This window comes from Armigeres subalbatus, chromosome 1 (assembly GCF_024139115.2).
Source record: "Armigeres subalbatus isolate Guangzhou_Male chromosome 1, GZ_Asu_2, whole genome shotgun sequence".
NCBI classification, from domain to species: Eukaryota; Metazoa; Arthropoda; class Insecta; order Diptera; family Culicidae; genus Armigeres; species Armigeres subalbatus.
In genome coordinates this window covers 247,459,024-247,486,671 of record NC_085139.1, presented here as the reverse complement: position 1 = coordinate 247,486,671, position 27,648 = coordinate 247,459,024, and the positions used below count along the sequence as shown (strand labels likewise).

The window sequence follows — 27,648 nt, the reverse complement described above, 5'->3', positions numbered from 1 at the left end:
CAGCAGCTACTAGCACACTTCCAGTCCAAGACTTTGAGCCACAGGTGATTCAATACAAATATGTTCTATTTGCGCTGCGTACGGGTTGAAATAAGAAAAAAATCATGCGAATGGCGTGAAACGAACGTCACGCGAGACACGAGTGAGCAAACAGTCTTCTGAAGAAGAAGTATTTAAAACGCTTAAAAATATTTGTGACATTGTTCGCGAACTTGATAACTTATTACATGTTTGTAAAGTAATAACAGTTTTTCGTGGTATTTTTTCCAACCCTGCAGTAAAACGGTGAAACAAGTTCCCGATAAATGAACCGACGGTTACAAAAGTGGATAAATCCGACGGAGGAGTTCAGAAACCGAGTTCAACAAATAATTCTCCGTTCAGTGGACGTTGGATCGTTCGGATTACTAACGACAACCACGCAGCTAATTTTAGTTAATTTATTTTACAATAAATTGGGCTTAGTAACAATGTTTCTTTGATTTTCTTCATCTGTTGTTTATTTTGTTTTGCTTAGTTTGCAGCAGTTGTCTTTTAGTGTTGCCTTTTTTCGGTTATCCCTCTGGGTGTTACTTTCTTTAAGTACCTTTGCTTTTTAAATGCAAAACAGTGTTGCTTCGTCTTTTCATTTTGTGTGCTGCTTATGTATTTGTGTCTGTGTGTCTGTGTATTTATTTTATCTACGTCTTCTGTGTGACTGTACTCTATATGTATGCTTTCTTCTTTATCTAGTTTTAATTTTTCTTCCAATAGACTTATGTTTGTGTGTTTTGTTTTCTTATTTGCGTTTATCAATAATGTTTCACAAAATATATTCTTATTACTTTCTTAGCATCGTTTGTTATTTTCATTTTGCAATAAATTTAAGTGTGTATGTATGTTATTCTCCCTTTCTTTTCTGTTTTAGAACTGCTGTTAGCGCACCTGTATGTGTGTGTGAGAATGCGGGTTTCTGTGTTTGTGTTTATATTTATGTAAATGCTCGGTGTCTTTTTGTTTTGCTTCAATATTTTTTAATTTCTATCAGAATAATAATTCACAAAACTATGACTGGCTGTTTTTGCTTATTGCTAGTTAAAATTAGGGTAAAGATTTATTTTCTTTTTTAGCTTACACAAGTTGAATTGCTGGGCGGGAAAAGTGTAATTTGCGTGTTCTGTTATTACTTTGCTACGTTCGTTATAAAAAGTAGTTTTTGTTGGAAACATCGCGCAATCGGATACCCTTAATTTGAAGCGTTTGTTCTCTGAAGCGTTTGTTTTGTTTTTAAGTTATCTAAAACGCTCAACTAGATGTTTTTCTGTTTAAAACACATTTTTTAATGATAGTCGGTAAAATGATGCCCGGTTTTATATTTCGCGTTTGTTCTTATTAAACAACTTGAGAGAAAACGGGAGTAAAGTGGCTATCTCGTATTTTCTTTGCTAGAATTCTAAGTTTATAACTAGTTTGTTCTCTCAAAAGCATATCATTAACTACTACTTGCCTGTGCTTGCAGCGCGGTGCAAAGTGTAATGCTTTGATTCTAGAACTGGCTTTGCGATCACTTGCAGTGCGGTGCGATTAAGCAGCTGATTATTAACGCATTTTTCTCAAATATATGAAAAAACCGAGAGTAATGCCTAATGCCTGTGTACACTTTTTCTAGGAAGTACCCAGCATCAAAAGCGTGCACGTGGCTACAAAAAAAAAACGCTACGTGAGCATCAGCTCAAATTTTCTTTCAATAGTCTAGCTAAATTGCCACTTCGAAAACGCTTGCCGTTTTTCTTCAGTTTCTGCATTCTAATCTACTAAGGATATAGTAAAAGATATTTTAGTTACTAGATAAAGATTGTCGCTGTCGTCGCTGTCCGGAACATCTTTTGCTGGCGAGGATAGGGGAGCTAAATGTCAAAGAAGGAAAATCCATACGATTTGACAGGTATGTACCACACATGTTTCGGACAGCAGAACAAAGGGAACAGTAGCGACAATCTTCATCTAGTAACTAAAATATCTTTTGATATAGTCTACACCAACACCAACTTAGGGACTAAAATCGTGCGACTAAAGTGAAGAAATAAAAAAACACGTTTTTTTAAGTACTGGTTTCCAAAATAATTAGAATCATTTTTATCTCACTATCAACAATGGAATGGTTCCACGACAGAATTCCACTTTTAGTTTTTACTCAGCTTCGGTTCAAATTCAGTCTAAGTCAAGTGTTTCCTATCGAAAGAGAAAAACAAATGTTCCGTATAGGAAGGAATTGGAATGAGCAATATCTTCGGACACAAATAACAGGAGTTTTTTTTTCGCTTAAAACAAGCAAGGAGAAATTTTGGACGAAATCTGTTTGTCGATAATACGTTGTAAAGGGTTGCGACTAGTCTTTCAGGTTCACTATTCTCATTAAGTACTCGGGATTTGTTTTCCCAGAAGTAGAACTGTCTCGCCGAAAATTGACTGCGACGGTGCAAACCAGTGCTGGAGAAAGTCACTGAAGTTTGCTCTCGCCAGGGCGTTCGTCGAAATCGAAGCGCGTATGCGTACGAATGGGTTTGGCCGCCTACTTTGGATTTTTTTTGCATTCGTTGACCTTTTCCATGATAAAATGCAAACAAACGATCGCGTGGTGTTTGTGTTGATTGACTCAAAATTACTTCTATGAGCGTTTTTTTTGTTTGCGATAATGATTTTTCGTATCTGTGCAGTGGTGGGCGCGTGTTCGTGTGTTACATCTATAACAAAAAGCAAGCTAGTTGGACGGAAATTTACGCTTTTTCTATTTCCGCGGGCCTATCTTTGGGTTGCTTTTGTGCAGCTGTTGTCAGCGCTGCCAGTTGTTCCGTCCATTGTGTACTGCGTGACGATTTGCCAATCGAAACAAGAATAAGCCAAAAGCCCACAATGCTGTAGCAGCTATAGTTCGCTTGTATTAATGACATTCGTTACGTTTGTTGTTACTTTTGCTACATGTTAAATCTGGGCAGGAATTTTTCAAAAAATGCTTGGCACGTGAATAGTTTATGTTTTCTTGATGTCATCTTAGTTTTTCAACCTTATGTGTATACAAAGTTTTGACTGAGCCATATCTGCAGCTTTGCATCTGCATGCCGCCGTATTTGTTTGGGTCAATGCAAAAATCTAGCGCTTCAGGAGATGCATTTTAAAACGATCCAGTGCTGCAAGTTCTATGCATAATGTTCGTATCAAGGTTTGATGTAAATAATTGCGGACGGATAACCTCAGAAGAATGTTTTATTTTCACTCACACCTACATCATATTACACGCTTAAAACTTGCTGCCGACGTTTCCACCCTAACGTTACTTCTTTCTCTGGGTCGATTCGATCCGCATTGCGCCATGTGCTGATTTAAAATTGTTCTCTTGATCAGTTTGATTTAAATATACATTTGGCATTCGATGGGTGCCATCTTGGGCGCGCTTCTTCCCGTCGTCTCACAGATTTCAATGCGATTAAAACAGTGTGTCTTTGTGTGTTTCTGCAGTTGTGAATACATCAAATTTGGCATTGTTTTCCACCTATCGGCTCATATTCAGCCGAACATCTCAATCTCTGTCGGTGTAATAGGATTCTGCTTATAATCTAAAACTGTTTGAATGATCTTTTTTCAATGAACTTCTGATTTTCGGTTTTCATAATTTGTAGCAGCGCCATATGAACTATTAAAAGCTTCTCTTCGTCTAAACCTATGCTTAGAATACTTTCCAGTAATTAGCGTTAGCCCTTTCTTCCTTAATATTTACCTACTAAATAAGTAACAATTGCTTACCTCTCAACTTTTGCATCCGAACCATTTAAACAAAGAAAATATTCATATTTTGGCCTCTTTCTGTTTTTTTTTCTTTTTACATGTGAACAGTGCGTTTGCATCGCTTCGCTCGCCCTAGAACACGACAACCAATGAGTCTCGATCGGTGCCGTCGCTGTTGCCAGTTTGGCGACGCTCGGAGTGCCTCGGGAACGGCTGTTGGTATTGCAGTTCGGCTTCCCCTTGGCTCGTGATCGAGACGTACCGGAGGGACGAATTTCAGTAGCGCTGCTGGTACTCGTGGTGCCAACGGTTGAAGTCGATGTGGAACACGATGATGGAACCGGTGGCCAGACCCGCCAGGAGGTATCTGAAAGGAAGCAAAAAAAAAGTAAGTTGGTGAGCAGTCGGATTTTATGCATGTATTTTATATTTTATAATTCCCTCCCGGAATTCCTCTAGAATTTTCTCCCAGAAGTTCTTCCGGAAGCTCCTCCGGGAACTCCTCCGGAAGTTCCTCCGGAAAAATTCCTTGTTCTGTGAGACGGTCGGCATTTCTCAGATGTTATCGATATGCGGCTTCCGGAGGAATTTCCCAAGGAACTTTCGAAGGAATACCCAGAGGAGCTTTCGGAGGAACTTCCGGAGGAATTCCCGGAGGAACTTCCGGAGGAATTCCCGGAGGAACTTCCGGAGGAATTCCCGGAGGAACTTCCGGAGGAATTCCCGGAGGAACTTCCGGAGGAATTCACGGAGGAACTTCCGGAGGAATTCGGAGGAACTTCCGGAGGAATTCCCGGAGGAACTTCGGAGGAATTCCCGGAGGAACTTCCGGAGGAACTTCGGAGGAATTCGGAGGAACTTCGGAGGAATTCGGAGGAACTTCGGAGGAATTCGGAGGAACTTCCGGAGGAATTCGGAGGAACTTCCGGAGGAATTCCCGGAGGAACTTCCGGAGGAATTCCCGGAGGAACTTCCGGAGGAATTCCCGGAGGAACTTCGGAGGAATTCCCGGAGGAACTTCGGAGGAATTCACGGAGGAACTTCCGGAGGAATTCCCGGAGGAACTTCGGAGGAATTCCCGGAGGAACTTCCGGAGGAATTGGAGGAACTTCCGGAGGAATTCCCGGAGGAACTTCGGAGGAATTCGGAGGAACTTCCGGAGGAATTCGGAGGAACTTCCGGAGGAATTCGGAGGAACTTCGGAGGAATTCCCGGAGGAACTTCCGGAGGAATTCCCGGAGGAACTTCGGAGGAATTCCCGGAGGAACTTCCGGAGGAATTCGGAGGAACTTCGGAGGAATTCCCGGAGGAACTTCCGGAGGAATTCCGGAGGAACTTCCGGAGGAATTCCCGGAGGAACTTCGGAGGAACTTCCGGAGGAATTCCCGGAGGAACTTCCGGAGGAATTCGGAGGAACTTCCGGAGGAATTCGGAGGAACTTCCGGAGGAACTTCCGGAGGAATTCCCGGAGGAACTTCGGAGGAATTCGGAGGAACTTCCGGAGGAATTCCCGGAGGAACTTCGCTACGTGAGCATCAGCTCAAATTTTCTTTCAATAGTCTAGCTAAATTGCCACTTTGAAAACGCTTGCCGTTTTTCTTCAGTTTCTGCATTCTAATCTACTAAGGATATAGTCTACACCAACACCAACTTAGGGACTAAAATCGTTGACTAAAGTGAAGAAATAAAAAAACACGTTTCTTTAAGTACTGCTTTCCAAAATAATTAGAATCATTTTTATCTCACTATCAACAATGGAATGGTTCCACGACAGAATTCCCTTTTTAGTTTTTACTCAGCTTCGGTTCAAATTCAGTCTAAGTCAAGTGTTTCCTATCGAAAGAGAAAACAAATGTTCCGTATAGGAAGGAATTGGAATGAGCAATATCTTCGGACACAAATAACAGGAGTTTTTTCGCTTAAAACAAGCAAGGAGAAATTTTGGACGAAATCTGTTTGTCGATAATACGTTGTAAAGGGTTGCGACTAGTCTTTCAGGTTCACTATTCTCATTAAGTACTCGGGATTTGTTTTCCCAGAAGTAGAACTGTCTTGCCGAAACTTCCGGAGGAATTCCCGGAGGAACTTCCGGAGGAATTCCCGGAGGGACTTCCGGAGGAATTCCCGGAGGAACTTCCGGAGGAATTCCCGGAGGAACTTCCGGAGGAATTCGGAGGAACTTCCGGAGGAATTCCCGGAGGAACTTCCGGAGGAATTCGGAGGAACTTCCGGAGGAATTCGGAGGAACTTCGGAGGAATTCGGAGGAACTTCGGAGGAATTCCCGGAGGAACTTCCGGAGGAACTTCCGGAGGAACTTCCGGAGGAATTCCCGGAGGAACTTCCGGAGGAATTCCCGGAGGAACTTCCGGAGGAATTCCCGGAGGAACTTCCGGAGGAATTCTCGGAGGAATTCCCGGAGGAACTTCCGGAGGAATTCCAGAAGGAACTTCCGGGAATTCCTCCGGAAGTTGCCTTGAGTTACGTCTGAGCCCTTTGGCTCCCTTGTTGGTGCCAGCAAGCACACAAAAGCGTTGAGCCCTTGAGCACTTTATTTTTCCCTTGTGCCATTCAGCACCACATCTATTTTCTTCTTATTTTTAGAGCCATTTAGCTCTCAACGTACTCGCTAGCTACTCAGCTGGTCCCCGGCGGTGGGCCTACCCTACTCCGATAACCGAGTTTCGATTGCCTTGAGCCATTCAGCTCTCACCTTATTCGTTGAGCCATTTAGCTCCCGCCCCGGTCACGATCGCGAACGACTCGGATAGTCCCCGACGGCGGATCTAACCTACTCCGACGAGAAGTTCCCCGAAAGCGGGAGCTCCTCCGAAACCGCCCGTTTCGTCTCGTTCTGAGGCTACGCGCGGTAGCTGGCGCTGGCGTTCCCATTCAATATCGACATATATATTCACGACTTCCGCGGCGGAGTACTCATGGTCCGCTATCCGTAAAGGCAGCCTGCTGCTGCTCTATTCGCCAACTTCGTTGTAGGATGTTGGCTATCCTGGACGTCGCTCTTGCGACCGCTCTCCATTGTCCTGGGTTCGGGCACATTTTTCTGACGATGTTATCGGTGGTAGTGTCCGTTCCACATGCTTCCAACATCGCACGCCTCTCCGTTTCGAACCGGGGGCACACTCAACGCCATACCCAGGCTGGACCTCCGTATCGTAGTATTGAAACCGCCACGCTTGCCAGCAACCTTCGTTTGCTGGAGCACACCCTACAGAGCTGTTCGCCATCATCTTTGATAGTGCCGCTATCGCCGTCGACGCGCGCTTGCAAGCGTAGTCAACGTGACTTTTAAAGCTCAACTTATCTTCGAGCATCACCCCCAATTGTTTCAGAGATCTCTTGGAGGTGATGTCGCAGCCGCTGACTCTGATTGTCGCCTCTTGAACCGATTACCGGTTGTTAACGACTATCATCCCCGTTTTATGATGCGCCAGCTGGAGCTTCTTGCTGCGCAACCATTCCTCCACTAGACTGATCGAATATGCTGCAGTCAATTCGATCTCCTCGATGGATTCTCCGTACACGGTCATGGTTACGTCATCGGCGAATCCCATTAACTTGACTCCTGGTGGGAGCTTTAACCTCAGCACGCCATCGTACATCACGTTCCACGTTCCACAGCAATGGGCCCAAAATTGAAGCCTTCGTCTGTCTCGTAGATCAATACTCGATTCTGAAAGTAACTTCCCAGAATCTTGTACAGCCCTACCGGTACTCCCAGCCGAAGCAACGAGTTCACGATCGTTGGAGACGAGCCAGCCTCGGGCTGAAAGTCTCCTTAATAAAGATACAAAAGAGTTCACGATCTCCATCCAGCACGCACTGTTGAATGCATTCCGCACATCGAGTGTTATTATTGCGCAGTAACGTATACCACGCCGCTTACATTCGATGGCGACTTTTGCAGTGTCAACCACCGATTCAATGGCACCCAGAGTAGATCTTCCTCTCCGAAAGCCGAATTGCTCACTCGATAATCCTCCTGCCTCCTCCACGTACGGCGACGGCCTGTTCAGGATCAACTTCTCCAGTAGCTACCCTACAGTGTCTATTATGTATCTACATGGCTAACCTAAACATGTCCGGATTAGTCATTATGGCTGCCTTCAACACCATGTTCGGGATCCCGTCCGGACCAGGTACTTTACTCGGGTCGAGAGACTTTTCCACCGTCATTAGCTCCTCTACCGTCACCCTAGCCACTGCTTCGTCATTTGCTCCTACCCTCGCTGCTGGCGGCCAATGGGTTGAGCCACGATGCGGGATTAGTGCTTCGATTATCGTCTTCAGCCTCGTTGGACATCGCTCGGGAGGTGCCAGTGCTCCTCTTGTTTTGGCCATCACCACCCTATAGGCGTCTCCAAATGGGTTCAAATTATAGACACTATAGGTTCCATAGACGAGCTGAGGCGAAGGCGAGTGTAGCCAAACGAACTGTCAGTTAGTGTAGCCAAACGAGCATGACGTCACTATTGCAACCCAAGCAACGCAGCGTGTGACGTCAAATTCGCGTGGTACACTGTGAAAAAGTGGAAAAACACACTTAATCGAAATAACCCAACCGTGCCTGCGCTCGTCTATGGAACCTATAGTGTCTATAGTTCAAATTGGCGCTCTGGCACAATCTGTCGAAGCAGGCTTTTTTGCTTTCTTTTATGGACTTGTTTAGAGTCAGAGTCGCTGCTTTGAATTGCTCGATGTGTTCCTCCCTCACTTCCGCCGAGTGTGTCTGTTGCGTTTTTCTTCTAGCCCGTAGGCAGGCTGCTCGAAGGGCTGCAATATGCTCGCTCCACCAGTATACCTGTGGTCGACAATTCCGCGGTCGTGCCTTCCTCGGCATGGTTGCGTCGCGCGCTCGTGACAGGACCGCAGTGTTTTCCTCCAGGCGCAAAGCTTCACTGAAGGTTCTTCTGTCAAAGTGGGCGACCTTCCACGCTCTGGTTGTAGCAGGAGTGGCTTCCCGACTTCCTCTCTTTGGCTCGCTGCTTATCCTGTACCGGATAGCCAGATGGTCACTATAGGTATAGCCGTCGTCGACCCTCCACTGCAGGACACCGGCCAAACTTGGACCGCAGAATGTTACATCTATTATCGATTCCACTCGGTTTCGCTAGAAGGGTGAATTGCTCTATCGGCCACCTTGGCGGCGCATAGCAGCTGCAGTAGTACCTTCCATTTATCTTAGCTATAACTGCACCCTCCGCTTTTGTGTTTACCACTTCCTGGATCGGAAATCTTTCCGTCGTACAAATCGCCGCTGATCTGGATCCGTCTGCTACCCAGTTACCGTTATCTGCGGGGATGCGGTACGGGTCCGCCAGGATAGCTACGTCTGTTCTCGCTTCTGCTGCCGACTGCCACAGCAATTCACCCAGGGCGGCCGCACAATGGTTGAGATTGAGCTGCGTTACTTGCACGGCTTCCTCGTACTAACAATGTGTGCGCATTATGACCCTCATCGCCGCATCGCATAGAGTAGAGTGGGGCAAGAGTGCGCGTGGGGTAAGAGTACGTTTTCGATTTTTTGAAGTAATAAAAAAGATAAACTAGCAGCACTGCATCAGTTTGACAGGTATTCTGGCCAACTATTATCATGTGTAATTGTAAACGATTTGAATAAACAACAAGGGAGATATGGAGTTAGATAACTTTTTGGTCATTTTGCTAAAAATAATTGGATTTCCGCAACCAGTATTTCATTACCATATATACGTTCAATCAGGTGAACATTATACCATTTCGATAACCTATTGTATAAAGTACTTTATGGTACAGAACACCAATCTGGTTGGTTTTCCAAGAAGTCAAAACCATTACTTGAATCATTTTTGGGACTGTGGGGTAAAAGTACGCAGGAATTGGTGGGGCAAGAGTACGCATATGAATATTCAAGTTATGATGTCAAACCCGTATCTCCGGCCGAAATAAGAATTCTTCCAAAGCGTAAAGATCCACAACTAAGAAAAAAGGGACAGAATTTGAAATTATCATAAGTTTTTAGGATAAGTTGAAGTAATTCGGTGTTAGAAAGGACTTAGCGAACAAAGCACTGAAGCGAAATAATGAAATTGTATTAGGACTTGTTGTACACCTAAACATAGTACGAAAACACAATTTCATCTAAATGATAATTTCATTTTATCAAAAGAAACATCCATTAATTACGCAACGTTTAGCTGGGAGGGGTTGTGAGATGTGTGACGATCCATATAATTTTTAGAGGATTCATACAAATAGTGTAAGATAGGGGGGGGGGGGGGGGAGGAAAAAGCCAAATTTTACGTTACTTTAAGGAAAATTCATTTGTATACGCCACGCGAAACGTGATATATATTTTTACCTCTGTAGTTTTTTGTATATATAAAAAACAATGGTTTTTAGTATGAAAATGCACATTTTTAGGATTCCCTCCCCCTTTAAGAGTTACGTAATCTTTAAACATTCCCTAATATATGCTCATTAAACATCAATTAAATGTTATTAACTTTTGTTTGTGTTAATATATACAGTCCATTCCCGATTTTGGCAACACGACCGGATTTTAATGTTGCCAAAATGGGGATGTTATAAAAACAGGAAAAAATTTCATACAAAATTTCAATTTTTTTTATTTACATGATTGAAGCTAAATACTTAGAATATGTACTACAAAGTATGCGGAGTGTGTTTAAGTGATGCACGTGCATCATAATTGTCATTTTTGCGATAATATTCATAACTCGAAAATTGTAGCTCAAACAAAATTGAAACAAACTCAAGAATGGTAATCAAACGTTAATGTAAATAATTAGCCAATTTTATAATACAAATTTAATAATAAATAATATTTGAAATTAATAATAGCGTCGGCCATGCCCTTACAAAAAATGTAATGATAAAAAAACGTTTATATAGTAGTCCATTGAAGTGCTGACTTCCATCTGACATCTCATATAAATTTTAGTCCACCATGTTTGTTTTTATCATAATTCACTATATAAATCAAATAGCCATCCGACGGATACAAGATGACTAAATGTGCTACAAATTTCGAATTTATATATAATGGATTTTGATAGAGGCAAACTTTCTTGTGGTCGGTGTGATTGAGAGTAAAGTTCTGTGCACAATTTTTGCTGACATTATGGAAAAAAGAACGCAAGGCATAAGACGTTCCATTGTTTTAGAAAATGGTAACGGAAATCTGCATTCTGGACATTGGTCAAGCGTAGTGCGAGTATGGGTTAACTACACTCGACTCATTAAAACCAAATCCCTTTGCACAAATCGGTCTCCTAGCACTCAAACCAGGAATATTTCAGGCGGCAATGATTGACCCATGAGCACTATGTGCACCTCGCACTACGAGTGATAGTGTGGCCAAGTGGAAGCTGGAGGAACATTTGCGGCATGCCACCTCTGACACTGGATAGCAGTCAACCTACTGGTGCTCGCTACAGGTCATCGCACTCCAGTTCTCCATACACTACTTTCATTATTATAACTTTTAAAAGATGGAAGAATCCTACATCAGACTGAAGAAGGAAGCAAAGCAGATCGGACTAGTGATTAATACATTGAAGACGAAGTAGGCTCAAGAGAAGACAACGGCTATTCGACAAAATCAAGGTGGTTGAAGAATTCGTGTACTTGGGCTCACTTGACCTCCGATAACGATATCAGCAGACAAATTCGAAGACGCAATGTGGCAGGAAAGCGTAAGTACGAGATCTGTACTATGCTTGTGGAGGACCAACGCGTACTTGGAGTAAAAATGGTTCTCTACAACGATCCGACAGGCACAAGGAAGCGAGGTTTGCAGCGATCAAGGTGGATCGATCAGGTGGAAGACGATTTACGGACCCTCCGTAGACTGCGTGACAGGTAACGTACAGCAGTGGACGGAGACGACTGTTATGTACCGTAGAGGCCACTCCGGCCTTAGGCTGAATACATAATAATAAATCCAAATGTGACGCATCACTCGCCTATCGAAGCAGCTAGAATTACACCAGCGATCTCATGGGAACTTCACAGGAGCCCCTTCTGATACTTCGCCTTCTGATACTTCGCCACCACAAACAAAACACTCGAGAGCAGAAATTGGAAATGTGAGTGAGCATTGTGAGCATTGATCTATTGCAATCTATGCTACATCCATAGCCAATGAGTGAACTGCCTCACTCAAATGGATGTCAAAAAACGAGTAGGAGCGATCGTTGGCTCCATTGCATTGGTGAGTGTTAAAGACCATTAAACGGTTAATCATCTAACGTCCAATTTCAAAGATCTTAGGAAGCTCATAACTTGCCCCGCGGAGAAGGATCAAGTTGGTTTAAGTTTAACCCGATCTTTTCTCATGATCTGATTTTTTTAATGCCTGCTGAGAGCCTTACGATTACATGTTACCAAACTCTTACAATTACTGTTGAACTGTTGGCAAGCATGCTGGAATCAAAAGGCTCGTTATGCAATTGACACATTAGGAAAATGGAAAAGCCAACAGTGTTCTGATATTAACCGCTAGATAAATTTGTGTAAATTTTAAACAATAAAATTCTTTGAAATAAAATTGTTGCTTATTTTCTATATGGAAATTCAGCAGAAAGACGGATAAAATGATAAAATGACAGTTTCTCGGCGCGTAATGAATAAAACGACTTGATGGCTAGACAGTGCATTTGGAAAATCGAATGTGCCAATCACTAGCAATTAAACCTACTGGGATTGCTTGTTCCTGGATCACTCATGCAGTATCGGTTGCATTGTGATGTAAACAGCGGGCTTCGCTTAATAGATGTTGTACTATGTACAACGGTGTGAGTCAGCTTATCGACGACATAATCAGTGAGAAGCCAAAAAATACGACATTCTACGGTGGGCTGGTTAGATTAGGGTAGTGTGAATAGGGACATGGAAAACGTGAATAAAAAGAGCAGAAAAGTTTCAATAGACATTGTTTGTAATGAGCGGTAATACGAGTGGTGGTTCATTAATTCAGTGGAAGTGCCCACTATTCGTACAGAGCCCATAATACGCATATAAACCCTAATGACATTCACTTTTGGTTTTGTTTATCCTATTAGATATTAATGAAAAGGTTTTAGCTCTAAAAAGTAATAAAAAAAATATTTTCGATGTTGTTGCCAAAATCGGGAAGAAAATGTTGCCAAAAACGGGTGTTGCCAAAATCGGGGGTAGACAAAAACGGGTGTTGCCAAAATCGGGATGGGACTGTACTTAAAGCACATGATTGGATAAATGCGTACTCTTACCCCACCCGATGCGCACTTTTACCCCACCGGTGGGGTAAGAGTGCGTTTTTCACTTGTCTTGCAATAAGGGTTCTACTAAAACGAATCTCAATAATTTCAACATTTTTTCCACTGGGTAACATAAAGGAAGAGTATATGAATCATCGACACTGATTTGATATGCAGAAGCTTGCTTCATAAGGGCCACATGATCGATTGAAAACTAAGTGCGTACTCTTGCCCCACTCTACTCTACATAGGTTACTACTATCCGGCCATTTGCACACCCACGATTTGTGTCTCGCTTCGAGGCAGCGGAAGTACTTATCGACTACCTGTGGTTGGTAGAGGCATACTGACCAGCCAACTTTCAGCTTACCAACTTTGATTACCTTGTTAGCGTCGGTGGCCGGTAACTTCACCGTGGCAATCTGCGTCCCCTGCGGTCCTCTTCGCAGGCGGATAGACACCTTTGCTACCACCACTCCACCTTGGTCCATGATGGCCGAGGCGATCTCTTCCGATGTCGTGACCTAGTCTAGCTGCTTACATTAGAGAGTCACTTCAACACTCTCGCCTAGGACTTCCTGGGCTAGCGCTCCATATGAGGTACCGTTCGCCTGTGAGCCCTTTCTTAAGACAAGGATCATCTCGCCCGCTCTCGTCCGCCTTATGCTGCGAACCTCTTTACCCAGGTCCGCCAGTTTCTCGGAGCTGCGCATCGCCTTGAACACGTCGGCGTAGCGCTCTTTCTCCGTTTCAATTAGCAGTGCTTCACCTTTCTCCCTGGCTCTCGCCGGGCACGTTTGTCGCTTTCATCTTGGGTTTTCTCAGTAACGTTCGCCAGGGACCGTCCGACCACTGGTTGTCTTGGTCGGGTTGGCTTCCCTCCTCCGGTGGCCGACTGACTCGTTTCGTCCTTGTTTTCTTCTTACGCAGTTCGCCCATGTTTGCAGCTTAGGGGTCGTACACTTATTACGTAAGCAATTTTTTTAGGTTTTTCAACCCCCCCTCCCCCCATGTAAGATTTTTTTCATACAAATGTTTTTTTTATTTATATGGACCGTAAGATATTGACCGACCCCCCCCCCCCATGAGTGCTTACGTAATATGTGTACGGCCCCTTACATGGGCCCGCTCTCCTAATTTGCGCTCTCCCGATGCCTTTTTGCGTTCTGTTTATGGCACTTAATGCCAGGCGAGTCCCTGGCTCGCTTGTATGCCCTCCTTTCTGCCGCTCTGTCGCTGAGTGCAAAGTCTAACGCATTATGTGGCATTGTTTGTGGTACTATGGAAGGTGAAGGCAGCAGTCTGTGTGCTCTTCTCCGCTTTACCACAGCCTTCCAGCCTAGCCGCAAGCACTTCCTGTTCCTGCTTTGCAGCAAGAACCAAATTGCGAAGCTTGAGCAAGTTCAGCTTCAGATCCCTCGACATATTGCCCCGTTCATTGGTGAAGTCGATAATGTCATCGAGTTGCACCATGACTACGGTCAAGCTCGGCAGGACGCCACTCGACCCTATCTCCACTGTATTGTGCTGCTGCTTGTCAACTATTGGCATATCGTTATCGCTCTCCACGACAACTACTTCGCTACTCGTGTCCTTCTGCTCCATCTCTCTCGCACCCGATGCGTTGGGTGGAGATCTCTACAAACCTTTCCTTGCGAAGGGGTTCACTTTAGGGCTGCTCTCGAACCCAACTGGAATAGTCGCCTTCTTGATCCCATGGTTATTTTTGCTGATGCAGTGAGGTCATGCAGGGGTTGACACCTCGATGTTCAGAGCCGGATCGACGTTAGCGTTAGCGTTAGCGTTAGCGTTGTTACGGTATACTTCGTAGATTGGACACTAGTGATACTCATGTTTCTTATGGAATCCTTATCCAGATTGCTATCGGAAATCAAGGTGGGGAGTTACCCTTGATTCCAATCTAAGATAAAAATGGCATAAGCATGAGGATTACTACTCCCGGCCACGCCCATCTTTACCGTAACTAGGGATAGAAAAGGAAATGTTGATGTAGAACTTACTTAACGAGAGATGTTCAGAGCCGGATCGACGTAACCCAGAAAGGAATCAACTGGTCCTACTCCTATCTGGTTGGTTAAGCCAGACGGCTGGATTGGGACGGCGTGCACCAAAAGGCCTGTCACGGTTTTACGGGACGGACGGCAGCTGTGACCCGGCTTTACTCAAGGAGTGGAATGACACATCTGTCAACCCTAAGATTCGTTGTATATCTCGATTTCCGCTCGTGTCCGTTGACGTTGCCGTTATCGATGCTCCTGGGCTGGGCTAGTGTACTTTGAGCGGCGCACGGTCGCTTTGACAGGACCTGCTTACGGATATATGCAGTTTTTGTAGAGGTTTAACAGAGCCCATTGTCAAACCCCATCACATCCTAGGCAGGCCCCCTAACTCGCAGTGGCCATAAGGAGAGGTCGTCAAGCCCTTAGACACAGTCCCTGCTGCCTAGAGCATGGTCTATCTGGTTGGAATAGTCTCTCTAGGTGTTCTTTCGGATATTTTTTTTGTGTGCAAAGTTGGTGCTACTGATGGCCATCCCTCTGGCAGCAGCGAAATTTACTATCCGTAGGCCGTTGTCCTCTTAGATCAGCTACATGAGCAGATCAGCTAGTCGAGTCCGCATTCGATAGGTTTAAGAAGATTTTGTCATTGGTGCTACTTCCAACGCACTACAAACATGTTATGGGGACTTTTTTTTTAAATAAAAGTGATCCCGCATGCATCGAGAGCGCTAACTTCTGTTATTTTAGCGTTAACGAAGTTCTACCGCATCGCTACAGAGCGAAAAACACCAGAGAAGACAGAGTTTAGCCCATCAACGATACTTGACGCTAGAGAAACCCCAACAAACAATTACATCAATATAAAAAGTCTTGTGATATGTCGAAAGACATGCTTCATAAGTTCAATATTTTTCACTTACTTTTGATCGTGCGTTAGAGCCAGCGATCGAATTCCGCTGTTGCAAGCCGGGAAGGCATACAGCGGAGCCAGGTTGAATGTCCTCCAAACCTCTACGATTCCTTTGTTGCCGGCCGTCATTAGATACTCTCCGTCTCGTGAAAGCAGCATGCACTGCAAATCGTTTCAAATTATAAAAATGGGTCCCGTGGATCGTGAAGAGTCAACGTTTTAACATACCTGCAGATTGTCGTTGTGGGACTCGTGTCGTAGCAACTTGCCGTTGATCGTGTACGCGGCTACGTTTCCTTCATCGTAGTTAACGACGATGAAACCTTCCCGCGAAAGGGTGATGTTCTCCGGTGAGATGAAATCCGTTGGAGCCTCTAGCGAACGCAGCAGATCTCCGAAGGTCGTGTGAACAAGGACAGGTCCATCTGCGGTTGAGAATTAGGAAACCGTTAAATATCTGCAAAGTCCTCCCCAATTGCCCCAAAAGATACTCACTGATTGACCCGGAAACCACCAGTCCCAACTCTGCACTAATCACAACCGATGTCACAGACGTTTCATGTCCGGTAAGTGTTGCCCGAGGCGTTGGAATCTGCAAAAAAAGACCAACATAAATAATTTTGCCTCAAAACCATTCCGACCGTCACTCACCTCTCCTTCGCCTACGATGCTCTGCGTTCGGGCGTTCCAGTGCCACAGCAGAATGGTACAGTCGGCCGATCCGGACGCAATGTAACAATCCGATGTGATATTGCACTCGGACCGGGACAGACACGTTACCACGTCAAAGTGACCGAAGATGATTTGGACGATTTTTGCCGTCTCGGTTGAAAACACGCGGAAACTGTTGTCCCAAAAGCCACACGCAATCAGGAACCGGCTGTCCACCGTGGTCACGTAGCAGTTCGACTTGATGCGCAGCTTTTGACTGAAGTTGTCCCCTAAATGGCGACGGTTCTGCTGTTGGCTGTTGTTGTGGCCGTTGATTTGGGCTGTGGAATAAATCGGAGCTTACTTGACGATCTTCATTGGAAACACGACAAAGATACTCACAAAGTAAAGGATCCATCGTCAGCGGCAGGTTGGCATTGACGTTCTGGGACGATTCGGCATAGCTGGGGCTCTGGATGCTGGCGGTGTACTGGCAGTTCCAGCGGTTGACGGCGAACTGATGACCCGCCGTGACGGTCACAACCGAAGGCAGTGGCAGCTGTGGGTACGTGTTGGCCGATATGTGGATGATCGGCGAGTTCAGGTGGAACTTGAGCGACATGCAGACGTCGTCGGGCATTGTGTTGAACATCATCGGCGACAGGTGCATGGCTGAACTTCGCGGAGGATGCGGTTCCATCAGCAGAAGGCTCGGAGTTTGGCCAAAGTTTCTGATTTGATTTTCTATGGCTTCACGGGTAACTGGATCGGTTATCGTGTCCAGATCGACGCTGCCCTCGTATGTCAGATAGTAGAATACGTTGGTGGCACGCATCGCTTCCGGTCCTCGTTGCTTGTAGCCGAAGATCAGATCGATCCATTGGTGTAATTGACAGGATACGAATTCAGACTCCAGAGCCATCCGGTTGATGCGAACGAACTCTTCTGGGGTTTTGGACCATGGAGGTAGTTCAACATCGCTGACCAGATTGCCGTCTTCACGTTGACCAAGTCGGTAGTCGGATGAGTTGTAGAACATCTCCGGCAGGAAGTACCATTCGGGAATGAGTTCTTTGACGTCAGAGGTGTCTCGCTGACAGTTTTTCCACGAGAGTGCGATCGAGGAGAATAGTCGATCGGGGTGATCGAATTTACCGCCCTGTAGCGCTAGGAACATGGTTGTGAAGGGTTCCATCCGGATCAACCAGTTCAGCACGAACGCTGATGTGGAATAGTGGGTACCGTAATGGAACGGAGGGATTCCAGGAGTGTCCCAACCCTCGTATCGCTCCTCAAAGTACTCACGCCTAGAAGGATTAAGTGCTCCGATCGGTTTCGACAGATCTCGATAGTTGGATGGTTGGCTGAGATCCAGTTCCCGAGATTCGTAGTTGGTGAGCACCCAAGGGAACACCGGGTACTGATTTAGGTCATTGTAGGTTCGACCGGCGATCGTGTTCAGGAACATCAGATACTCAAAGTTGGAAATTTCTCGCCGTTGCCACTTTTGGGTCATATTGGAGTTGCGCATCAGCTGCCTTGGAGACATCATTGATGCGCGGCGCGTTTGCGGAATGCCGTACTTGATACCGACGCCAACGCGTGGTAGAGCTTTGATTACTTTTTTAACCGTGTGTTGATCGGGGAAGGCAAACAGGATTGAGGTCCTGCTGGCAAGGAATATTTCTAAAGCCACATTTTGTAACAAATATCGACGGGAGAAGATCGCTCGAATTTCGGAGAAGTACCACTTGCCGTGTAGATGATCACAGTATTTAAGGACCTCTTGGTCGATACCCTGGAACTCAGGGTTTTCTTCGTCGACTTCGAAATACATTTCTGTCGAGGTAATTGACATCGTTCCGGGTGCCACCAAACCAGGCGCAATCAGCTTCGCTTTGGTGCTTATGTTAACCGGACCAGTAAGATCCAGGTCCAGTTCGCGATCTTCGATCAACAGTTCAGAATCGTCCAGTAGATCGGGCTGCTGCGAACGGGGTACCGCTATTTGCGAGTAGATTTCATCTCGCGAAGACTCTCTACCTTCCTCGCTTGCGCCGTTTTCCAGAGACGCTTTGAGGGTTGCCTGTGGATGACTCGACCCCCGCGGATTCTGCACCATTCGTTTCCTTCGCCGTGCGTCATCTTCCCAGGCGTCCAGTTTCCAGAAGATCTGCTTCTGGTAAGCCCCACTGCTGTCACCCCACGCTCCGTGCCGGTTACCCATAATGTTCCTAACTTTCTCAAGCAGCCGGCTGGCGATCACGTTGTCGCGCCTCCGGGCAGCCGTGATCAAGTGATCACACATTCGTTCTTCTTCGCGTCGCTCCAGGAGGGTTTGAGCGCACTGGGATTCAAAGTCCGCGTGTTTTAGAACATCGTCGGCACGCATTCGATTGAGAATGAACTCCGCTTCGTTGGCGACTCGGACGATGTGGTCCTTCATCGCGTGCGACAGTAGTCGGCCTTCGTTGATCAGCTCAATGAACGCCAATCCGGCATGCTTCTGCAAGCTGTTTTGCCACTCTTGCGAGCACAGTAACATAACGAGCTCAACAACGGAGTGACTATTTTTGAAGGTGGTCAGTCCTTTGCCTTCCATTAGCAGTTCTTGGCCGTGCGATCCGACTAGGGTCTTGGACAGGAACGGGGCGAAGTCTACCATGATTTCGCGTAGTAACGGACAGACCGGTCCTAGCGCGATCTCCAACTTTTGGGTCAAACTGGCTTCCCTAGAGGGGATGGCCATCGGGATCTGTCCGACAAATGGGGCTTTCAGGTTCAGATCTTCTGGACGACCGCGAGTCGCCGACGCCGATGATTGGTAGTTATCGGGAACGCGAACAACCGAAATGTCCGACTCGAGTTTGCTCGTGTGGTCTCCCGGCCCGATGCCGGACAGCTGTCCACCTGAGTTGTTCTGGCCGGAAATATCGGCACCGCGCATCAGTGACTTGCTACCGGGTGGCACAATCGTCGTCTCCGTTGGTCCTTCGTCGTTTAGGTTGACGTCGGTCCAGCTCTCGTCGTTGGAGTTGGTCGGCTTGTTGTCGTCGGCCATGATCTCGCTGGAGGTTTCCACCTCCGGCGCATCATTCTCCGTGGAGTTGAGATTGAGGGACGCAGCATCCGAATCAACGCTCTGTGAATAGAAATTGAGAACTCGTTAGTGGATTCCAAATATGGCACACTGTTGAGGAAGAAATGGTACACGCAGGTGGTTTTGTGGATCCAAACGGTAATCGAGGTGAACGAACGATGATGCGTGATCGGATGAGGAAGCTGTGAGTAAGACAAAATATGGATACGGTGGTTGCAAGCGACAACGATAAACTACGTGGCAACAAGCGAACGTGAAGAATCAACGGGAACAATCAAAGCATCGCATACCTTGGGCTGGGCTTGTTGCTTCGAAGGGGATTTCGTCGGCGATAGAGGTTGAGCGCCGATCGTACTTATGCTAGAGGTTGTGACTGTGGTAGTAGTGGCCGGATACCTTGTGTTAGTGGGAGTATTGTTGTTGATGTTGTTACCATTGTCGTTACCATGGAGGCTGCCCTTTGGCGATGTCGGAGACCCATAAACCGATGATGCACGACGGGAGGTCGTGGCCTTCGTTAGGTTGTCGTAGGAAATTATTTTGTTTATACAAACCCGTCACAGTTAGAAGACGTTGAAAGAAAATTAAAAGTAATCATGCAGTTACAAATAGCAAATCAAGTTAAATGAACAGTTAAAAGTTGTTTAAACTAATGTTAACGGTAGAACATATTTAAGAATGAAACTTATTTTTATGAATTGAGTTGTTTAACAATTCTAACTTTGCGGTATAGAGATTAGTTAGTCATTGTACAAGAATCAATAGTAGGTAGTTTGAAGAGCAAGCAACAGGCATGTTTGAGATTATAAACTACAGAGAAAAATGATTAAAGTCCGGAACTTTTTTTGCTGGCTGGGAGCAAAATGTCAATGCAAAATCCAAAGTGTTGAACTTTTTTTCCTTAAAAAAATCACTATAATAAACAAACACAACAACATATAAGCTGGGACCTATTGCTTTTCTTTATTTCTTGTCCGTCCTAAGGAAGGCGTGATCAGACATTTTTCGTCTTAGAAAATGCAAACGGCTAACGGATCACTGCCATGCTCACTGGAGCTCATTAAGCTCAAAGCGGGAGGGGGCGTTTACCCATAGAAATGAAACGCCTATTCGCGAATACGAAAGTAATGCCTCTACTCACTCTTATGGGAAAATCTCATTGCTATCTGTCAGACTGTGCGTGAAACATGGCCGCCAATCACCCATTCTTGTTCCTCCACAGTAAAATCCCATAAGGAACTGTCAGACTGTGCGTGAAGCATTTACCTTCGTAGTCGCGAATCATACATGGTATAATGTGACAGCACCGAAAATTTTAAATGAAAATCAAACAACGATTGTTATTGCCGGGCACCGTTTGGAGGCAAATTCCAAACATGACTCATATCATATTACGAACAGTCGCATTTCAACATTATTCGCGTAGTTCATTCCATAGGATCTTGAATTCGTTTATAATATTGGTCCTCCATACGGAAAACCGATGAAAGTTTTAAATTTTAGTACCTAGAAAAACGCTAAAACGCCAGTGTTCGGAATATGAGTCATGTTGGGGATTTGAGTCAAAATGGTAGATGGAATCCTCTAAGATCTCCTCTGCCTGGGCCCTGTAGCATAATCAGACTAATAATATTAGCTACAAGTTACAAGTTACAAGTCAACAAATTACAAGTACTTGTAATTTGCGTCGCATAATAATGTTTTGCCAACTAATAATATTAGTACTTGTATTATTAGTAAGGTTGAAATTACAAGTCCGTCAGGTTCATTTACCTGTCAAAATTCATCCGACAGTTCACTGTCAATGCGGAGGTAAACGATTTGTTTACGTTTGTTTGAAAATTTGTGGATAGAATATATATTTTGACTGCGATAGGTATCCACGGAACACTCTGTAAATTTATTGATTCCGTGGTTTAAGCCGGCTTCGTGGTATTGGCATTTAACGAAGCTAATGTAATGCACACTGGAGTCGATTTTACGTGGTCTTTGGGATTGACTTAAGTTTTAATTAAGGCGATTTGTAAGTTACGCGAACGTATGCTCCATGACAAATGGAATCCCGCTAGACTTGTTTGTTGTGGGTTTTTGAAGAGGGTTTAATTTACGTGTATTGTGAGACTTATGCGGGTTTAGGTTTTGCTTCTAATTCGATTATGAAATTTGGACGATTTCTTTTTTAGTTCAAATTACTAACTGATGAAAATATCGTAATAAATTCTACTCAGAATTTAGGTAGTTTTTCCGTTTTTCTTTTGTTTCCCATGATTGTTGTTAAACATAAATCAATATGCATGGTCTTAAATGAGATTATTTAGTATTATAATACAATAATACTACAATAAAACAATAATATAAATTTCAGTAAATTAATATATTCTCAATTTTGAGATGAATAAAGTCAACTTTGGGTAAACTAAACTCAGCTTTGGTTAATATGTTTTAAGTGGATTAAGTTAAACTACTAAGTGTTAGGAAACTCATTTCACTTAAAATTGGGTTATTGGTCCAAAGTACAAATTTGAGCTAAAAAAAAAACACTTTTGAGTAGTTTTGTTTTATAATTCTCAGTGTTATATCGGAACGAGAAATTTATTCTTATTGCACAGTATTTCATTATATGATAATTTGAAGCAACTAGAATAATAGTTTCTTTCTCTGTTAAGTCGTTAAAAACAATAAAACGATGCATAATTACTTTGCACGGCTAAAATAATAAAATAAAAGCTACTTGTAAATTAAATTACAGCACCATTCATACTTGTAAAAGAAACTACAAGCCAACGCTAATAATTTGTACTTGTATTTTCTTTATGCAACAGTTACTTGTAAATTCCACTAATATTATTAGTGCGGTTTACTTGTAATATTAGTCTTGTAAATTCATACTTGTAGATTCATTATGCAACAGAAAAATACAAGTTACAAGCTACTCTACTAATATTATTAGTAAAATTTCGATTATGCTACAGGCCCCTGGTAGTATCGCAGAACAATCTTCTTGGAAGCAAACAGTTCGTGCACGAACCGTTGGTTTGTGACTATGTACTTGGACCGTTGCCTTTAAAGTTTGTCTTTTTTCTCCGCGAGAAGGTGAGAGGCAGAGGGTCTTCCATAATCATCGTTGGCTTCACTTGTCGTTTCCCTAACTCCTGCAGCAGCTGCCTTTTCACAGGCCTCGCTTGGCACCGCCTACTCCGTCTACACTAGATTGCCGTCTGCTAGTCCAAGATACTAGTCCGGCTCTGCAGCGAGGGTCAAAAAGGACCATCACCAGTTTTTCGAGGTCCAAATCCACAAGTATGAGTTTTTCACTCATGACCTCCTCGGCACGAAGCTGCTCAAAGCTAACACAGCTTGGGCTCCACGACATGGACGAGAAGAAGCTCACCGCTGAGCTGGAGGATTGTGGCTTCAAACCTGTCGCCGTCAACAAAATCGCTCACCACGATAGGGCACGAACATATTGAGACCAGCTTTACCTGGTCCATCTACAGGGCTGGTAGCAAGTCACTTTTTAGTGACTTGGTCACTATTTTTAACCCTAGTCACTAAAAAGTCACTATTTGCATCCAAAAGTCACTAAAGTCACTATTTTTCGGAAAATGGTCACTAAAGTCACTATTTTCGCATCACCGTTTGTAAAAAAACATTCAAAATAAAAATCATTTGTACCTACCATTATCAACATCAACCAAACCAAATGTAAATCTGTTAGCAAAATATATAAAGTTTGAAAAATTGCTCCAAGGCCGTCTTATGAAAGGCAGAGTGGGTTCGAACCATGGGCTTCGGGATAGAGAGACACACAGACAGACCACACAGCGAAGCTTGGGCGCAGTTTTTGCTATTCTCGCGGATTTGATGCGGATTTACATAACGGTTGAGGCTTCGCGCGGATTTAGTTTTGGGTGGAAATTTAATAAATAAGGAGCGTAGGGTTTTGTTTTCGATAGCAAAATGTCGTTGAGAAGGGACTCCACATTTGAAGTCTATGCTTACCCATTTTTTTTATATTTCCAAGCCATTATTGAATGCATTATACTCTTGAGCACTCGTTTAACAAGCATTATAAGGGTAAGAACTTCACTTGTTGTCATTTTTCATCGTTTCTGAATATCCATTTTTTGGTTACGTCAATTTTGACATAATTCCGAGATATTTCTTAGTTTGTGATGGATTAACCCCTCTACGACGAACCACACAGCATGATATTGTCGGCGTAGCACCACATTAGAATTCGGACATCGGGACTTCCGAACCAAACTTTCTTCCGAAGTTTTATCTGTCAAACTAATTGATGCGTTGTTTAGCGCATCTTTAGGCAAATCCAGCGCACTACTTCCTAAGTTGGGTAAGTTGCCTGTATCTAGAGAATAATCCACCTTCGTTTTAAAAAGCTTCCTAACTTTGTTTCTCTTAGAGGAACTTTCACTGTAATTTCTGTAAATTCCGTAAAAATTCCGCCTTGAATTTGGGAAATAATTTTCGGAAGGTTTTTCTTAGGACATCACCAAAAAATATCTACAGAAATTCTCAAAAAGATTTCTACCGTAATTCATGAAAAAATTCGCTTGTATTTGAAGGAGTTTTCTTTTTCACAGATTCGCGGAGAAGTTTTTATAGTAATTGACGTGCAGTTTCCGCGGAAATTCCTGAAAGACAGCAGGAATGTCTACAAAATATTCTGCCTTGAATTTATGGTATGAAAGAATTTCCGGAAGTTTTTGTGCTGACATTCGCCATCGGATTTCTGTTGGAATTTCCGTTTGAACTCCTGGAGAAAGATTTCACAAGGATTGAAGTATTTTCTGCACAATTTCTGAAAAAAATCCTAGAAATTTTCACAAGGTTTTCCACAGAAAATCAACTTCCGCTGAAATTTCTGAAAAAAATTCAGAGTTTTCCAAAGCAATTTCTGCATCTAATTCAAGATTTTGGATCACATTTTACGAAACTTGAAACTTAGGAAACTTAGGTTCGGTAAAATTCATGTTATATATGAGTTAATGTTTTTAATGAAACCGAGATCAGGGTCTCGAAAAAAGCAAATGGCAAATGGACTCTATATGTATTTAAATTTGTTTCAATTAAAAATGTTATTTTTAATTATTAAAAATCGTATTTTAAAAATGTCATCATAATATTGGATTCTTTAAGTTTTTTTATCAACAATTTTTCCTTATAAAGATTCATAAGTTTTGTGATTCCAAATAATTCTCTGTCTAGTAATTGATTAGATCATTTTATTTCTTTTTTGCCGAAAAACTACTGCCGTCTAACTACATAAAAATTAGCGAAAGCTCAATCCAAAACATCGTTCTAGAACTTTTCATACTGCCTTTCAGCTGAATCATCTATATATGGTGAAACTTTTGGGAATATATTTTGACGAGGCAATATTTTTTGATCGATAGTAAAAGACAGTGCAATTTTTTTTATACTTCATTCTGCCTTTTTCATACACAAACTGCAGTTTCACGAAAAACTTCGAGCTCATGTTAAACTTTATTACCACAATGCTGTAGAACTTGCTTCAAAATCGTTGTTGAAATTATAAGCATGGTTTAGTGTAACAACTTGTAACTCGTTACCTGCTCCCGTGTGTTACGGAATAAGGTTTACCATGGTCATATTCAGTGTTGTAAAATGTCATTTGCATTCGTTTGTATAATTTTCCCAGAATTTGTTTCAGAAGGTAGCTATCAATTCATGTTGTATGACGAACTTATAGCGGTTAAATGGGCCTACAACTTTGTCTAACGAGACTTTGCTGTAAATATGTAATCTGGGGCGTGGGAGGCAAAATGTCATTCAAATGACATTATGTCAAATGACACGTGACATTTTGGAGAGTTTTCACTCTCCAGCCTTTGATGTTATACTTAGAGCAATGTACCCTTGGACAAAATATAACCCTACTCAAGCGTTATGAGTACATTCAAAATTATGGAAGAAATTTTGCTTCCAAAGAAAGTTATGAGCAAATTAGTCAAATGACATGCAGATGACATTTTACAAGCCTGGTCATATTGCTAGCCTCTTGATGTCCCAACGAATACCTTCCTCAATATCCAACTCTGTGGTATTTATGCTGGTGTCGCCAAGTCGGTTGTCCCCTGCTAAGATCCATCCTCTCCCTAGTTACGATGAAGATGCACACGACGAGCAGTAGTAATCCTCATGATTTTGTAATTTTTGTCTTCTCTTGATTTCTGATAGCATTCTAATACGGATTTGAAAAAAACATGATATCCCTAGTTTCCGATCTACTACGAGTTACACATTAACAATACGAATGCAACTCAGCTCACTACCTGGTTAGTACTTCATACAAAAGTCACTAATTGGTCACTTTTTCTGCTTCTGAAAGTCACTATTTGGTCACTTTTCGTCATCGTTGGTCACTAACTCTCTATTTTGAACGGCATTTACCGCTACCAGCCCTGCATCTAGAGCAAGGGTCCACCACCTTCAAGGACTTGAAGCTGGTCGGGATAATTCATCAGATCGTCGTCGGCTGGAAGCAGTGTAGGCCTGTATACACCGCGATGTAAGGTGCATAAACTGCTATAATTTTGGGTGTGGCACCCGGAATGGCCATATGACTCGACGTTACAATAAGTGTGGCGACCAGGGGACTGAAGAGAAGGCTAATACGCCTACCCACCATTCGTTCAATATGGCGTACAATGTTTTTGTTTTAATTTCGTTGATTGCATAATAACAAAGCTTCGGAAGTATCGACGGGCTTCTTTTCGACATAAAAAAAAGCCATACAAACACAAAAGGCTCGATATACCTTAGTTAATACTAAAGTTAATTGCCGATAATAAGTACTAACTGCGAACGAACCAATCACCCAAAATGAGCAGCTGAATTCGGGTATACCACCCAGAAACTGGGTACCAAAAACAGAAGTACCAAAAACGATGTTGGGTAGAATGCCATTGTACTGCGGATGACAGGCGCTTCACCCTCCTGGTGGCGACCCCCATCTCACCGACCAGTGCGACAAGATGGAGGTAGCCGTCCGCAAGTGCGCCAACTGTGGTGGCAATCATAGATCCACCACCTAGGGCTGCCCGAAGCTGGTGGAGTTTCTGGAAATCAGGAAGAAGGCTTGCTACCAAATAACCGTGTTCCTGCATTCAACGGGGTGAACTATCCGGCCAACCCGGTTCCCGGTCGAGCGATTTCAATCCACCCATCGTTACAAATGCACAAGTGACTGGCAACGTCAGCTGTGTCGGTTCAAGCTCCAGCACCACCGGCACCAGTGAATGGAGCAACTGATGCCAATGTCACCCTTCTCGTAGCTTGCCACTCGACTGCGTAGTCGCAAAACCCAGTTCGACCAGGCCTTCACTCCTGGCTTGTTCATCATTGAAATTGGCTGCTAGGGTGGGCCTGGTCAATTGGAACGCTTGCTCGCCTGAGAGTAAAACAATCTAACTGAAGGATTTCCTTGAGGAGAATGAAATAGACGTGGCGTACATGATCAAAACTCATCTAAAACACAGAGAACAGACTTTGAAGCTCACTGAAGTACTCAATATGTTGTGAAAGTTTTTACTGATCATTTTGAAATTACTTGCAATGTCGTCGTTATTCTGGGCAGAATCAGCACTAGCGTCATAAAAAAATGTCACAGTGCGCCATCATGTTGTCAAAATGAGATTGTGAGTTGCAATGTCGTCGTCAATGGCATTGTGATTTGGTTTGATTGTTTACACATGTTTTGCAAGAAATTTGGTTCGAACCACCATGTCTGTTCTCTGTGCCTAAAACCAGATGACAGAATCGGCCGACCAGCAGGTATGGGAAAAATCGGTTCATTTAGCGTTAATCTTTCACTCACCTCTACACACAATCGCAAATTAGACAAAGGTACACGAGCCCTTCCAATATATTCGATTTCGATTGTCTACCGTTTGGCATCAGTT

At 43.7% G+C, this 27,648-nt stretch overlaps 1 protein-coding gene across 17 annotated transcripts in view; it reads right to left on the bottom strand.

Annotated features, from left to right (window-relative positions):
* Positions 1–426: 426 nt before the first annotated feature.
* Positions 427–27,648, bottom strand: part of LOC134206396 (neurobeachin) — a 486,080-nt gene continuing 458,858 nt past the window's right edge. For 9 of the 17 annotated variants that reach the window (XM_062682098.1, XM_062682101.1, XM_062682099.1 and 6 more), the window contains 7 exons: positions 19,993–20,214; positions 17,005–19,744; positions 16,603–16,943; positions 16,447–16,543; positions 16,180–16,376; positions 15,962–16,113; positions 427–4,129 (listed from right to left, as the gene is read on the bottom strand). In XM_062682098.1, the coding sequence (XP_062538082.1) occupies positions 4,039–4,129; positions 15,962–16,113; positions 16,180–16,376; positions 16,447–16,543; positions 16,603–16,943; positions 17,005–19,744; positions 19,993–20,214 (3,840 nt within the window). In that variant the 3' untranslated portion in view covers positions 427–4,038. The remainder of the gene's footprint in view (positions 4,130–15,961; positions 16,114–16,179; positions 16,377–16,446; positions 16,544–16,602; positions 16,944–17,004; positions 19,745–19,992; positions 20,215–27,648) is intronic. The other 8 variants (XM_062682103.1, XM_062682104.1, XM_062682105.1 and 5 more) reach the window with 1 other exon arrangement.